We start from the raw sequence: 16,480 nt of genomic DNA, 5'->3' as shown, positions 1-16,480 counted from the left end.
ACATCAGCCTAAATTCCAGAACCTCATCATCGAAATCAAGTCCAGCTACAGATGGAGCTCACTGGGTGTACTTCCTTAGGTCCGGGTTCTTACGTACCATTCCCAGCAATCTGAAGACTGTGAACTAAGGAGATGGGCTCTCTGTCCCTCACACACCCAACATACTCTGGTGGGACAGACACAGCTTATTGCTGTGGACATGCCCTCTGTTCAAAAGGGGAAAAACAGGAAATACACAGGAGTCCTTGGCCCAAAACAATTCTGAAATCCAGCCAGGAAAATGTTCAAAGTTCCCTTATTAGGACTTAGACTTATTTTTGCCCAGAAATGACCCTTCGTGGCTCTTGCCTCTGCCCTCTGGTTCCTTGGTTTGGCCCTCTGAGTCCTCCTACCTTTTCTGTAAAAGGTATCATGTGTGCAGCTATAAAATTTTATAGTCTGCTACCTGCCTATAGGCATGTGGGGGTCATAGGCTTCTTTTGCTTTTGAGAGTCTCCATCTCCATTAGTCCACACTGGTAGTGTTCCTTCTTGGGGTTCACTCCACTAGGAAACAGCCTTCTTGACACAAGCCCTCCTCTGCCTTGGGCTTCTGCCAAGAATGGGAGGGAAAGCCCTTCTTAGAAGCCCTGTGCTTGGCCCAAATCATTCCCTGAGACGCCAGCTTGGACCTTTCTGCTTTCTTGACAAAGGATATTACACTCAGCTTCATCTTTGGAGCCTGTTTTCCTGGGAGCACCCTTGATGTGATCTTTGCCCAGAATCTACGTCTTACATTTAACTTGCCATTTGGAGAGGGAGGGACTTTTCAAGCCCTATAAAGCCCCAGCCCCTTGTGGTTCCACAGTCCCTCTGTTGGCCTCTCTCCCCTCCTGCAGTTCACAGGAAGTGCCAGAAAGTAGGCAGGTGGCACCTTCCAGCACTCTGCCTGGGCTCCAGTTCCTTAGGAACATTTTCTACTTTCCACATCACCACAGGCTACATGTTATAAAACTTCTTATAAGGGATTCTTACAAGAAGAGAGGGAGAGACACCAGGGATGCCCACACATGGAGGAAAGGCCACGTGAAGACACAGAGAGAAGGTAGCCATCTACCAGACAAGAAGAGAGGCCTCAGGAGAAACCAACTCTGATGCCGCCTTTGATCTTGGACCTCCAGCCTCCAGACTGTGAGAAATATAATTCCGTTGTTTAAGCTGCCCCGTCTGTGCTATTTTGTTATGGCAGCTGAGCTGATGATTGCAAAGTGCACCCACCATTGGAGAAGACAAGACAAAGGCGTGAATACCAGGAGATAAGAACCATTGGTGCCATCTTGGAGCCTGGCCACCATGCAACGAAAGGCACCCAATCCAAATCCTAAACACATAATTACGGCACCCCATGCTGTCCCTGGTGAGGACTGATAATTATCTGATAAGTACCAGGAGAGCCAGATGCCTGTTAAAGCATTGAAGCAACCTCTCTCCCATTTGGCAAATAGCCACAACTTAAAACTTCTTAAGGTGTCTCTGTCCCCCACTCCTGCCATCCCACTGCCCCGGCCGTCCCATCCCTCCCTGGGGGTTCTCCCCACTGGGACCTCCAAATGATCCAGCAACTGGAGGGTGTGTTTTGAACTGAGTTAAACCAGGGGGTTGTACATGGCCTTGGTTTCTCTTTGATTGGTAACAGGAGCCAGTAAAGACATTTGGGGCAGGTGCCAGGAAACTGCTCCAGCACCCAGCCTGGGTAGAAGGAAGGCAAGTCTCAGACAAATTCTACCCCCATGCAGACCTCCAGTAAACATCCCTTCAATAGCAAGGGGGTCTCAAACCTCATTCAGCCCATTCTGTAGGCTTGATGAAGTCTGGCACAGAGATGGCATCAGACAGCAGAGATGTAAACCAAGACTGGACATGGACCCCTCCCTGGTAGGGGCACAAGGACAGGGCTCCCCGGAACTTCCGCCAACCGGCAGGCAGGACCTTTGGGAGCCTGTTTCTAACATACAGCATACAAGGTAACAGGCCACCCTTTTAACCAATTAAAAACCCATTTCTGGCTTCCACTTTGCTAATTAGGAAGGGCTCAGATGTTGCCTGCCTCTGGACTGTGGCCTGTCCGATGTAATGCTGTCCGGCCACCCCAAGCATGGGGACTCCTGATTAGGGTGACTGACTGCCCCTAGGCCAAAAGGTAAACAAGTTGCACATATGTAACATCAGAGTTTGCTGAATATTGAAAAACTAAGTCACAGGCCGTGTGACCATCTTTAATGTGACACAGGGGCCTCCAGAATTTGACGGGATGTTATACTCAAAGCCTATGCCAGAGTTATTGTTTTTCTTTTATCAGTCTCCTGTCTCCCATATACCTTAAAAAAAAAATCCAGTTATAGATATTGTCAGGAAAGGAGATACCAAGTAAAGAAAGAGAACAGGAGGGAGAATGTTCCAGTCATGTGCTTTTAAAAATTTTTTTAAATGTTTATTTTTGAGGCAGAGAGAGACAGAGCATGAACAGGAGAGGGGCAGAGAGAGAGGGAGACACAGAATCTGAAACAGGCTCCAGGCTCCGAGCTGTCAGCACAGAGCCTGATGTGGGGCTCAAACCCACAAACTGTGAGATCATGACCTGAGCTGACAGACCTCAACTGACTGAGTGACCCAGGCGCCCCTGATGTGCTTTCAGATGTGGTGGCCACCAACCACACATGGACTGAGCTAATGTGGCTAAAGTGACTGAGGAACTATATGTTTAACTTCCATTCATTTAAATTTCCAAACCGACACCTGCTTCAGTTATTGGAAGGTTTATTTAAGGATGCCTAGAACATTTCGAGTATGCAAATCTGCTTCTCCAACTGCAAGTTTTTGTGAAACCCAAATACAGATCAAGTCTTCCCGTTGAAAATTCACCTTCCAAACTGGAAAACACTGAAAGTGTAAAATGAACCCTGGATTTCAAAGACTTAGTGTCCCAAAGAAACAAAGTATAAAATGTCTCTATCTTTTTTATCTTGGTTATGTGTTGAAATGATAGGTTTTTTAAATATATGGGGTTAATAAAATATATTATCAAAATTAATTTCATCTTTTTACCCTTTTAATGGGATTAGGACTAGAAAATTTTAAGTTGCCTTATATAGCCCACATTATTTTTCTATCAGACAGCACTGCTCTAGACAGTGAAGTTAGGATCCATCTGCTCAGTGTCCAAGAGGGCAAGGTGGAGAAAGTAAGCATTGAATACAGGTTTTCTAATCATGAACTTGGTTGGGGCATGTTGGGGGGCAGAGAACAGGCAGCTGCTGGAACCAGCGAATGGCATTCCCTACCAGCCCTTCTCTTGCCCCTTATCGTGTTGGGCGCTTGTCCCTCCCCCTTCTGGGCAGCTGCCTCCCAGAATTCCGCAGGGCGGAAGCAGGAAGAGTGTTTGACAGGAGCCGCCATCTTGGTGCTGGGGGCCCCGGGCGCAGGGCCTACTCCCCAGCGCAGAATGCTGACAGAACGTGGGAGGCACCTTCTCAGGAGGGTGCGAGCACACTGCTTTCCGTGCTGTGAGGCCAGCGCACCCGGCAGGGCCTCTTCCCTGTCCACAGAGCGGCAGGCCCCCACCATGGTGAGAGGAAACCAAGTCGTGGGTGGGTGGGGAGCTTTCTTTTCTTGGCTATTTCTAGGGAGACCAACTCGTCATGATTTGCCCGGGTCCTTCCCGGCTTTGGTACTGAAAGTCCCCCCCATCCCAGGAAGCCCCACAGCCCCTGGCCAATCAGGACAGCTGGTCTTGCCAGCTGCTCAGGCAGCTGCTGGACCTCCATCTTGTGAGTCGTCGAATCCAGCCCTTGGCCACCGCAGGAAGGGACAGACTGTGCAGAACGGCTCCTGAGGACAGGTTGGTCCCTGTGAACCAGCTCCTAAGCTCCTCATTCGCTGCTTCATTTGCACGTTTGCCACGTGTGACATGCTGGGCCTGGACCCAGACGGGCCAGGTCGCTCCTGACTGCGCCTTTGCCAGGTGCGTGGCCTCAGTCTTCCCGCACCCGGACTTCTCAACGGGGGAGCTGCAGTAGCACCTGCCTCAGCGTCTTTGTGAGCTCTAGCATTTTCGTAAGGAAAGCACCGGTGGTGAAAAGCCTTTCGTGAGTTGTAGGTTGTGAGCGGGCAGGGCCCTGAGCTTCTGTTACTCCTGTGCCCCTTCCCGGTCCACAAGCACAAGACGAAATTGAGACAGGTGTGCGTGGAACTGGAGCTTGGCCTCCTTCAAGCCCCGTGAGCTTGGGCAGAGGTTTCCCCCTCTCTGTGCCCATTAGCACATCTGTCAAATGACATTAGTAAGTTCATCTCAAGGGCCACAGACTGCGACATGGTCCCCAACCTCCCAGAACTTACCATTCAGTCGAGGAGACTGATGTTAACAAAAGGATCGCAGAACAACGTCTGTAAAATGGTAACCATGACGACGCCAGACAGCCGAGGTGCCCGGTACCCCCTGACTTAGCTGGGGGATCAGGAGGGCATCCCCGAAGGCGTAACACTCCAGCCAGGCGCTGAAAGGCAGGCGACCTTTCCGGAAGTGCAAAGGGGAGGGAACAGCATTCCAGGCGGAAGGTGAGGGCTGAGGCTGGAGAGCAAGGAGTCAGTCAGTGGGGCTGAAGAGTATGGTCCCAGGAGGGGTGTGGCCTGAGACCCCGTAAGAAGAGCGAGGGAGGTGATGGCCGGTGTTAACCAGGGACGGGACGGGACTCAAAGTCCAGCTACCACTGGGAGGTGTCTGACTCGGGACAGGTCCGCCTCCACGGGGAGACCAACTTGAGCACGACGGAGAAGGCTTTGGCTCCGTCCCTCTCAGAAGAGTTTTGTTCGATCAATTTGTTTTGTTGCCTCCAAGGAATAGGAAAGAAATCCAGCCCGCTCACAGGCTATATGAGGACTTCGCGGTGATCCCAGGCTGCTCTGGTGCAGACGCGGGAACAGTGGCGGGGAGCCCAGGCCCCTTCTGCGCAGCGGAAGACACTGGCCGCCGAGCCCCTCACAAGGCCATGTGCTCCTCCGGCCCTTGGACTGTGTCCACTCGTGCTTCTGGAGTCCGCAGACACGTTCAAGACCCGGGGCAGAAAGTCCCCGGCGCTGAAATGCATACATAAAAAACACAGAATCAAAGCGAATGAATGGTTAAATAAAACGCCCACCAGTGTGACGGTGTGTACTTCATGCATTGTTAATGTTAGCATTCATTAATGTCTCATGACCTCTGAAAACAATCGGTTCCGTTTCTCACCTCACAAGAAGCCAAGAATGTGTGCTGATTGCCCAGAAGTCAGTCAGTTGGAAATCTGAAACACGCCACTTAAAGCCAAATGATCTCAAAAGCAGACACACAGAAGTCTTTGCAAAAGTTTCTACGCCAAAAAAAATTAATCAGTGTCAATGTGAGTGGATGGTGTGCAGAGTGGGACCTCCGCGTGTAACAATGCCAGGACTCCTGAAAGTCATGAAAAACCCAAGGAATATTGGGGGTGGGGGCGGGGAATAAGGAAAAATCAGGAAAACCTAAACCTCTATAAAGTGGATCCTGGTTAAATGTGTTTGCCACACTTGTATAAGTGAAGGGAATTAAAAGGTATAAACCTCTAGTTAGATTAAAAAAGGGAAAAGAAGGGCGCCTGGTAACTCAGTCAGTTAAGCGTCCGGCTTCAGCTCAGATCATGATTTCACAGTTCATGGGTTCGAGCCCCGCATTGGGCTCTCTGCTGACAGCTCAGAGCCTGGAGCCTGCTTTGGATTCTTGTCTCCCTCTCTCTCTCTGTGCCTCCCCTATTCATGCTGTTTCTCTCCATCTCAATAATAAATAAACATTTAAAAAAATTAAAAAAGAAAAAAGAATACAGCCTAGCTACAGATACTGACAGCGGAAAATGTTTTTGTTCATTGTCAGATGAAAAAAACGAGCTGGAGGAAAATCTCTGCCATACAAATACATTGTTTTAAAAGATATAAATGCAATAAAAAAAATAGCTGACATTTAATGCTTCATGTTAAGGTAATGCTCAGGGGTAGGAAACTTTCTGTAAAGAGAAACTTTTTCTGTAAATATTTTAGACTTTGTAGGCCCTACGGTTTCTGTCACAGCTACTCAACTCCACCTTTGCAACTGGAAAGCAGCCATAGACAATATATAAATGAATGACTGTAGCTGTTGTTTCAATAAAACTTTATTTACAAGAAACAGCTGGATGGCCAATTTGTCACTAGGTCCGTAGTTTGCCAGCCCCTGCTGTATATCATTGCCCCATTTAATCCTCAAAGTGCCCTTTATAACAGAGACTATAACATGTGAGTTATAGAACCAAGGCTTGGAGAGAGTAAATGACCTGCCCAAGGTCATCAGCTCTTACATGGCACAGCAGAAAGCCCAGAAAGAGGCGCATCAAAGCCAACCGGCATGGTGAATGCCGCACACTGGGGTGAGGCAGCTCCCTCCCTTTCCCATACTTCTGTCAGGCCTTCTCCATTGCTTCTCAGTGAACGTATACATCGCTTTGTAATTTTTTAGTAGCAAGGGGAAAAGAATATGAAGGTTGAAAATATCCTCCCAGACCTTAGGGGGCCTTGCAATGTTAAGGTCATGCTCTCTGTTGATCTTGTGTGTTAGTGTGGACCAACGCCATGGAGCTGTCGGAACAGTCAGTGCCCGAAGGGATTCCGGAGGCAGGACCTTCCAGGGAGATTTATGTGGACCGGGACCCAGCCCAACAGGAGAAGGTGAGGGGCCCCAGGGGGAGGACAGAGCCACAGCAGCAAGAGGGACTATGGAGGGATTGTCTCTTGTTCTCTGTGGTCTAAAAGTGCCCTTTCCCCTCCCCCATCCCCACTAATTCCAAGAAACCGCTTTTTACTCCTAAGACATTCAACCGAAAGTTTGATAACTGCTCATTTTATCCCAAATAACAACACCTAACAAGCACAATGCATTGAGCACCTACTGTGTGCGGGACTGTGTCCTGTGCACTTGACATTCAGTTGGCTCGTGAATCTTCACCATCTTCAAAATACATTGTATGACCCTCACTTTTCAGATGAGAGAGCCGAAGCTCAGAGGGGTTAAGTAACTTGCCCAAGGTCACACAGTGCAAGGGGCAGAGTTGGGATTCAAACCTAGGTCCTTGGAACCTAGGTCCTTTGGAAGCTGGTACTCCTGACTCCCACAAGGTAGCTTCTTATTCAGGGATGAGCAGTGGGACAGCAGTGGGGAAAACCCATCTCCTGGCGGCAAGAAGTGAGCACTGATGCGGAGGCCTGAGCGAAGACAGAGGCCTGTTGAAGAACCATAGGGGTTCAGAATGAAGTGGGAACAGGGGCCAGAACTGGTGAATCCAAGCCATCCTGGGAAGGAGCCACGCTGATTTCTCCCCACGCAGACACAACCCCGACACGATGCTGAAGAACCCGTCCTGCGTTATCTTCCGTTCCAGGGCCTGAGCCTGCAGCAGTTCTCCGAGGCTGTGTGGGGCAGAGCCACTTGGGGTCCTGGTTTCGTGTAGGCGTCTGTGACTTCGGGTGGCAGGAGTCTGGGGACCAGACATTGAGCATTGCAGTGAGGCAAGAAGCCAGGCTCGGATGCTGTTCCCAGTCCGCTATTGCTGTGGACGAGCCACAACAGAACTTAGTGGCTTCACACAGTGATTTATTGGGCACCTGGCTGGCTCAGCCGGGAGGGCATGCGGTCCTTGATCTCAGGGTCGTGAGTTCAAGCCCCACGTTGGGCATGGACTTACTCAACCCACCCCACCCCCCAAAAAACAGCAATGTTTACCTCCCAGAATCTACAGGTTGACCTGGAATGTTCTTCTGCTGGTCCCTTGGCTTTCCTCATGCAACTGTAGTCAGCCAGCCCTTGGCCCAGCCAGTGGTCTGGGAGGGCCCGTCTCCATGGCCGGGACCTCAGCCAACATGCCTGACGGACGGGCCTCTCTCTGCGCGAGGCTTATCATTCTGGGATTCTTTACAGCAGGGTGTCCGGGCTTCCCAGAGGGCCCGAACAGAGGCTCTGTGGCCTTTTAAGAACTTGCCTGAAGGTTGCTCTTCATCACTTTGGCCATGTTCTAGTGGTCAAAGCAAGACACAGGACCAGCCCAGATTCGGGGGATGGGGGAGTAGATTCCTCTACTTGATGGCAGAAGCTTCAATCCATCCCAGTTTTAAACTGGAAATAGGATGCAACCAGATTAATAATTTTTCCTGTCTATAAGCCTTTTACACCCTGACTTGCCAGAACGCCTTCAAGCGCAAGTGCCAATAAACAAATCCGCTTAAGCATCAAAAACAAAACAAGCACTTACTGGCTCACCTTCTTGAAAATGTAAAAGCCTACTAGTTTCAGGCACAGTTAGTATACAGGAGCTTAAGTGAGATCATCAGAAATTCCCTACTACCCATCTCGCCCCTCGGTTTCCCTCGGAGTCTGGCTTTCTAACAGCACGCAGGCCTCGTGTGTTGGCAAAGACGAGCTCAGGCAGACAGGCCTCGAAGTTTAAAGCTTGTGATTCAAAAGGAGGCAAGATCCTCTCCCATGGGAAAGTCTCTGAGAAAACCCTGATTGGCCAGCTGGGGTCACGTGCACATGGGAGGCGGGACAGGAAGGAGCAGGGCACATGATTGACAGCCCTGCCAATATCACAGGGAAGGGGGCATGTTCTTTCAAGGAAGCACTGGGCTTCCACACAGAAAGGCAGAAACCGGGTTTGTACACCATACCCTGCAGGCTTCTTTATGCTCCGGAGCCCAGCACAGGATGTGGCACATAATAGCTGCTCAATAAATGTTTGTTGCATTAACAGTAAGCGCCCTGCTGACCACAGTTGGGTGGAACCAGGCAGGGCTGCCCAGGTGTTTGATGCTATCCCTTGAGACTTTGCCACAAGCATTTGCGGGGATTCAAAGAAAGACCCTTGGCAGCAATTGGCAACGTCAGAGAGGCGTCCTCACGTTGGAAACCCTGTCCTTCCTTGGGTCAGGGAGCTGGAAGGTCGTGAGGCAGTTCGGGTAGCTTCTGACAATGAGCTGGCCTACACACAACCCATTTACCTCCTTCCACCTGAGGGGAAATTGCTGGAAGAGCAGGGCTATTTGCATATGCAAATACGCCTGGATTCTTGGTTTTCAGATTCTTCTCTGTCTTGATGACTTCCGGTGAGAAGTTTGGGGGATACTTTTCCTTTGGGAGAAAAGCCTAACAAATTCTTTGGCTGCAGGGTCTTTTCCTTTGGAGACGTGGAGAACTGGGGCAGTGACACCTGTGGGTAAAGTCGGCGGCCAGCAGTTGGTTTTGCCCCCACCTGAAGCTCACACGAGCCCACACAGATAAATCCCCACTCCTGTCTCATTTTCTTCGCAGACTCGGTTACCTGGAGTACATTTTCACGTAAATAATGCAAAGAGGCAGGAAGTACCAGAAGGGAGGAGAGGGAGATGAAATATTTCAGAATGTATTCCATTTTTTAAGTTAAACATATAGCCCCCATTAGAGGCAGCATGTGGTCAAATAGAATGTCATTTTCCTAACAACCTTTCCTAGGTCCCCACTGTGCTAGGCTGAGTATGATAAACAAAAATATTATAAATAAACTCCCCAGCAACCAAAGCTCCCGTTCGGGGTGGTGGTTCTCAGCACGAAGGTATGATCTTAATGAGAAGGGAAATTTTCAGTGCCTGTGAGGGATAAACATCTATTCCAGGAGTCTGTATACAAGTATATGGTTTCCACCAAACTCTTGGCTCTGGAAGGTTTTCCAAGTGATGAGCATAACTTTGAAAGTGTGCCTTTTCCTTCCCCACCTGTCCTCACCTTCCCAAAAGAATTACACTGTGTTTTTCCTACATTTTTAAGAACGGGCTCAGCCGGACCCATGCCTAGTATTCTCCCCATCTGGCCTCCACCCAGGATGAAATCATTCTGCTACTGGGGAAAGAAATCAGCCGTCTCTCGGATTTTGAACTTGAATCCAAGTACAAAGACGCCGTGATAGTGAACCTGCAGAACGAAGTGGCCAGCCTGAGTCAGAGGCTGTCGGGGCAGACCTCCCCCGGGCCGAAGGAGAGGGGCGTCTCTCAGAAGTCCCAGGCTCTGGATGATGACATCGATGCCAAACAGAGAGAGATCCAGACCTTGAAAAGCCAGGTAGGACTCAGAGACAGGTTGAAGGCCTCGGAGTCGTGACCCAGGGCGACAGCTCCTGGGAAGAGCCAGGGAGGCGGGGGCCCATGAGGGGAGCCGTGCAGCGTGGCATGGGCGGGTATGGGCGCAAATCCCAGGAGTCAGGGGCCTGGGGCTCGTAGCCCCACAGAACCGTGTTAACTCAGGTAAGCACCTACACCGCCCAAGCACCGGGCACAGATGCCGTAGATGCACTGGCTTGTTTAAATCTCACCATCCTCTGGGGGCGCCTGGGTGGCTCAGTCCGTTAAGCATCTGGCTTCAGCTCAGGTCATGATCTCACAGTTCATGGGTTCGAGCCCCACATCAGGCTCTGTGCTGACAGCTCAGAGCCTGGAGTCTGCTTCCGATTCTGTGTCTCCCTCTCTCTCTCTCTGACCCTCCCCTGCTCACACGTGGTCTCTCTCTGTCTCTCAAAAATAAATAAATAAATCTCACCATCCTCTGACATGTACCATTCTACAGATGAGGAGACTGAGGCAGGCTCAGAGACACTGGGAACCTGTCCCGATTGCACAGCAAGTGAGAGGGAGCAGTGCATGCCAAATGCAGGTCTGCGACCTCACGCTTTCACTGAACTTCCTGTTTCTACCCAGTTCCTGCGCTTCGGTGACTGGCTCTCACATTCCCCCCACCAGCCCCAGCCAGAAAGCGCTGTGGGCAGACAGCTAGAGAGGAGGAGGAATCCTCAGTCTTCCAAGCTCCGAAGCCTTCGCCCAACCCTGAAGGCACTTGCCAGCCCACGTCTAGAGAACTCCCTCAAACAAAAATTCCCCACCCAGAATTTCTGCACTAACCAGGAAAGTCCCATCCTTTTTTTTTAAATTTTTTTATGTATTATTTTATTTTGAGAGAGACAGAGAGTGAGCAAGGGAGGGGCAGAGAGAGAGGGAGACACAGAATCCAAAGCAGGCTCCAGGCTCTGAGCTGTCAGCACAGAGCCTGACATGGGGCTCGAACCCACAGACTGTGAGATCATGACCTGAGCCGAAGTCAGACGCTTAACCGACTGAGCCACCCAGGCGCCCCACCATCCTTTTCTCTTGAGACAAGCTAGATTCCCCCCCAGATTTCTTCAGCTGCTTTAAACTTGGCCATTGACCTTATACATAAGTTATATGTCAACAAAATTGATTTAAAAAAGAAAACTCGGCCACCGATGAAGTGTGGCCTCAGCACATCATGTTGCCTAAACTGAGTCAGGCTTGGGGCCTCTTTTCTCTGCCTGCCTGTTCCACCTTTCCCTCTCTAACCAATTCAAGGCGCATGGCCTCGATCCTAGAAATGGTGCCCAGGAAAGGACTGGGGTCATGCGTGGGGCACCTAGGAGATCCTACCAGGCGACTGTAAACTCCATGAGGGCGAAGAGTGGACCCCCTTGCCTTCTAGAGCTCTGATAGGACCACGTCTGTTCATTCATTCATCCATCCGTCATCCATCCGTCCATGCATTCACATAAGATTTGTTGGGTGACTGCCTTGTGCCAAGCCCTCTTTTGGGCTCTGGGAATTTGGCAGAGAACAAGGCAGGTATGACCTTTGCCATCCCTCGGTTATGTTCCCAAGAGGGATCCAAAATAAATCAGTAAACACATCTACTGAAATGTATTTAAATGAACCAATGACTCCTTGGATGTGTTTTAGGAAAAACAATGAAAGGAGCCTAATTAGAGAGTTCCTACTTAACAGCTACCTTCATAGGCAGCGGACTCTTTAATGAGCATCTTTCTATCTTTTTTTGTTTGTTTGTTTTTAGTTCTAAACCCAGTTTTGCTGTTGGACAGAGTAATATCCCTTTCAGTTATGCTCTCATTTCAGAGATTTCCTGCGTACAGGTGCCGTGTCCTATCCAGGTCCGCGGACAGGGTGAATAACTCCCACATAACTTTTTTTGGTCAAATATAGTTGGCAGATAACATTGTGTAATCCTCTCCTATCTGTGAGAGTGTTGACGGAGGCTAGTGAGCCCTGGAAACAGATTTGTCACAAAGAAAGTATCTAGAAATAAGTACACCAGTCCATCAGACTGTCGCCCCTCCCCCCACCCCACCCTTGATCTTTACTGGTAACTGAAGGAGGATATTTTGTAACAAGGCGTATCTGAACTGGAGGCTTTCTGTGGGTTCGAACCCAGATCAAGTTCTGTCGGTTCACATTCTTGTTTCTGGAATGTTCTACCACCTGCAGAACATTCAGCCGGAAGTAGAAGCCACATGGGCAGGTGGGGTTCTTGTTCTGATTGCTTTATATGTGCTCCCTGGTCCCCCCGAAAGTGTGTGCATCGTGCCCTGCTCAGAAAGGTCTCCCGTCCGCGGCAGCATCACTAGAAATCGCTTGCCTTTGGGCGCCCTTGAACGCCTGTGCTCATTAGCAGGCAAGTGATTCTCTGGAAGCAATCTCCCCTAACATGGTTAGCTTTCTTATGACTCAGTGCCCAGCTTATTACCCAGTAGAGCGGACTTGAAACTTCTTGGGCTGCGCGCCCGTTATACACAGCACGGACACTTATTTTGGTAGGGAAAGAAACAAAGACGTTTGGAGTCTGGAGTTTTCTCCAAATCTGAAATCCTGAAACTCTGATGCATAGTTTAATTCTATTATATCTGTCAGAAGCAGGAGCTCCGGCATCTTTGGGCCGGCAGGCAGATGGTTTCCCATGCCTTCTGGAAGTTTGTCTCTTTGTGCCTCTGGTGTCGTGCAAATAAAATCATGGAGCTAGAAAAACATTCTTAAAAATTCTCCAGGTACCTTTTATGGGAAAGTTACATGCCCCCCCCCCAAGAACAGTACTGGTGAAAGAAATGTTTTCACTCAAAGTTTCAAAGCAAAAGTATAGCCTTGGGGCGGGGCAGGGACAGTCATCTGTGTCCCCTTCACCTTTTAGCAAATGCCCCCTCCCCAGTGTCTCCAATACCCTGGGGGGAAAAGTAAGTGTAACTGCCCGAATTGTCACAGAACCTGAATAATGATGGTGCGTGAAATGAGCCACAAAACTTGGGAAGCCTTGAGACTTCAGTTAATTCTACCGGAGTCACGATGACCAGAGTCCCAGGGACAGAAACCCAGAGCAAGGACTATGAGCGCCACCTGGTGGCAAGGCCCTCTGCGCCCTCACTGGCATTTCTTGAGTGCGCCCCCCACCCCATCATTTTTTACGCTTACCTCCAGCAGGATTCAAGTGTTCACAGGGAGCCCTGTACTTCCGCCGAGTAAGGGAGCCTCGGCAGGGCTTGCACATGCACACAGGAATATTACCAACCTGCCTTCCCCAGGACAGACTAGAGAAGCCACAGCTAAAACGCACCAGGGTAGTGAGGTCAGAGGGTCATCACAGCTTCCATCCGTGTGCCAGGCATGGTCTGAGCACTTGTCCACACACTACCGTATTACAATACCTGTAACAATCCTATGCGATCGGGGCCACCATGACCCCACTTGCAGAGCAAAACCGTGAGACAGAATCCGGCGTCCGCCCTGGGTTCATCAGCCTCTAAGTGCCAGAAACAGAATTTGAAGGTCACAGTCAGGCTCCCAAGTCCATGCTGTGCTTTACAGCCTCCAGCTTATAACGCTGGTTCCCAGAGCCATCCGGCAAGGTGGAAAGAGCTAGAACGGGACACCTAGAGACTAGATGAATCATAACTCCACCTCTGCCTAGCCACGGGACCCCAGGAGCTCCTGACCCACTTTCTGGGCACAGAGATAAGCCCCGTGCTTTGATCACATGGGCCCTGGTGATCCCTGAAGGAACAGGTCCTCTCCTGCTAAAACTAAAAAGTACGGCTTCCCCAACGCCCCACCAAAGATCAGTCCCAATCTGCGGTCCGGCTGTGGAGACGGACCAGCATAGCAGACCAGGGCACGCCCCCCTCTGACTGTATGCTGCCCCCTCCCACAGATCAGCGCGCTGCAGAAAGGCTACAACCAGGTGCTGCACCAGACCCTGTCTGAGAGGAACTCAGAAATCACATCCCTGAAGAACGAGGGCGAGAACCTGAGGAAGGACAATGCCGTCACCTCAGGTGGGCCTGACCCTGCCCCTCCTTCCCAGGCCGCAGCAGGCATCTCCAGTCCACCACCGAGCTGCAGCCTCAGACACCCTCAGGGGCCTGCGGCAGTGAGTTCGAGTACGCCCCTGAGGGCAGGGTTTTGCCATTCTAGGGCGGGGCCTGTGAATTTCTGAGCCCAGGCTATCTCTTAGCTGTGTGTGCAGGGCGCCGGCAGCTCACCCAGCTCGCCTTCGATACAAGCCCGAATGCAGACAGAGCGGGGTCACCATCATCTCCCCCATCTCACGCCGGTGCACTCGGGCCCAAGTGAAAACATTTTCTAATTGGCCAACAGAGGTGGCTCCACACTAACGACCTTGGGGCGGAGCCAACACGCCGTCCAGGGACCAGCTGTTTCTTAGCCCGGCTCCCTTCATTCGTGCGGCATGTCCAGAGGGCACCTGCTCGGTGCCAGGCACTGGGGAGACAGAGCCCTGAGCACAACTTCCCTCTACTCATAGGGTTCACACTTGGGAGTGCGTGACAGACACTGAAAGTAGGTAAATGAATGAGCCCGTTTTAGAGAAAACTGGGCAGTGTGGCAGCAAAGTGCTTCGGGGGCTGAAGCAGAGGGCGAACAGCTCAGTGGGGAGGCCAGGACAGGTCTTTGAAGAGGTGAAAAGGAAGAGTAGTCAGGAAGCCAGAGGGAAAAGTGTTCCTAGTAAAGAGATCACAAGTGCAAGGGGCCTGCGGCCATGTGGGAGGAGCTGAAGATGAGTGTGGCCGGGGTGCAGTGAACAGGGGAGTGGGGGGACAGGGCAGGGTCAGAGAGGGAGGCGGGTGGGGGGTAGATACTGGGGAGGAGACTGGGTTCTATTCTAAGGGTGATGGGAAGCCACTGGGGTTTTTAGAGAGAAGTCACAAACCTAGAGACCCCAAGAGGATGGGGCCATGAACAGAGAAGGAGGGGAAGGAGTGAAGCGGGTGACTGGGGAGCGAGCAGGGAGCCTGGGTTGGACATATTGTGCTCCGAGTGCCTGGCACACAGCTGAGCTACTGGTGAACCACCATCCACCTCTCTGTGAGCTTGTGTGCCCTGCACCGGGGCAGCCTGACCCCCGGCGTTTCCTCTGTCCCACTCTGCAGTTCCCCAGCCTGACCCCTGCCACCTGCCTGAGCCTGTTCACACTCTTCCCTCACCGACAACATCCCCAGATACTTGCCGAGCCCTTCTTGCGGGCCGAGTGCTGCTCTGGGCACCAGGAGCGTGACACGCTGGGCCCCTGCCTCGCTGACACCTGCCTGTCCAATCTCATCCATGCTTCAGGCCTGTCTCAGGTGCCACTTTCTCCCCTCAGGGACTGGACAGACCCGGGCTGGGGCGACCCTGGGAGCGGGCTGGATGCCCTCAAGGTGTGGTCCCCAGACCAGCGGCATCTGGCGCCCTGGGTCCTCGTGCGGTCCACAGAGTTTCGGGCCCCAGCTCAGTCCTCCTGAGCTGGAATCTGCTCTTCAGTGAGATCGGGTGTGTCCTGTGTGCATCCAAGTTCGAGAAGCACCAGGCTGGGTGTGCAGAGCCTCAGGGGCTTATAACAGATGGGCTCGTGTCTTGCCTCCATCTGGCGTCCCCCACGGGTCAGCAGGGGCTCAGGGACCAGGCCGACACAGGCCATCACAGCACCTGCTTCTGCAGAGAGAGAGGCAAGAAAAATGTGCAGGCACTGGATGGGCCCTCCTGCCTGAAACAACCCCGAAAGGAAAAAAACACATCGGAAACCATCATTCCCACAGGCCAGTGATCCAGGAGAGACAGGCTTCCTACCTGCAGGGAGTCCCAGACCACAGCGTGGGACCAAGAGCCCAGGCTGAACCCAGGGGGCCCCCGAACTGAGAGGATGGCGTCAGAGGGGCCGACACAGCTACAGTTTGCTGGGCAGAGAGCCCGGGGAAGAACCTGCATGGAGAGAGTACCCGGTGGCCTTCGGAGGGTCCCCGGCCAGTGTCCGGCTGAGTACTGAGTAGCGCACATCCATGGGCAGGCAGGGGAGGCCCGGCAGGTGCACAGGGAACAGCCTCGAGGCGCCCACAGGCCAGGAATGGCTCGCCGTCCCAGCATCCAGAGCGGAGAGGCCTCCCAGCAGGCAGGGCATCTGGTAAAAGGTGTCGCCTCGCTTTCCTTTCGGGTCAGCGGCTGCAGCCTTACGTGCGCTCCGGTGGAGAAGAGGCTTGCCCCCGTGTCCGCCGCTGTGGCCGAAAGAAGGGCCAGATGGATCCCAATCAGACGCACAAAACCAC

General features: G+C 51.8%; 1 protein-coding gene across 6 annotated transcripts in view; it reads left to right on the top strand.

Moving 5' to 3' along the window:
- FHAD1 (forkhead associated phosphopeptide binding domain 1) overlaps nt 1-16,480 on the top strand; it is a 115,841-nt gene that overhangs the window by 32,985 nt on the left and 66,376 nt on the right. For all 6 annotated transcript variants that reach the window (XR_003912333.1, XM_029949302.1, XM_029949301.1 and 3 more), the window contains 3 exons: nt 6,637-6,746; nt 9,925-10,161; nt 14,095-14,218. Coding sequence is in view for 5 of the 6 variants with exons in the window: in XM_029949302.1 (XP_029805162.1) it covers nt 6,637-6,746; nt 9,925-10,161; nt 14,095-14,218 (471 nt within the window). In the remaining variant the exon portion in view is untranslated. The remainder of the gene's footprint in view (nt 1-6,636; nt 6,747-9,924; nt 10,162-14,094; nt 14,219-16,480) is intronic.

Source organism: Suricata suricatta, chromosome 8 (assembly GCF_006229205.1).
Source record: "Suricata suricatta isolate VVHF042 chromosome 8, meerkat_22Aug2017_6uvM2_HiC, whole genome shotgun sequence".
Taxonomy (NCBI): domain Eukaryota; kingdom Metazoa; phylum Chordata; class Mammalia; order Carnivora; family Herpestidae; genus Suricata; species Suricata suricatta.
Note: the sequence above shows the minus strand (reverse complement) of the source record. Positions and strands in the feature narration are given on the sequence as shown.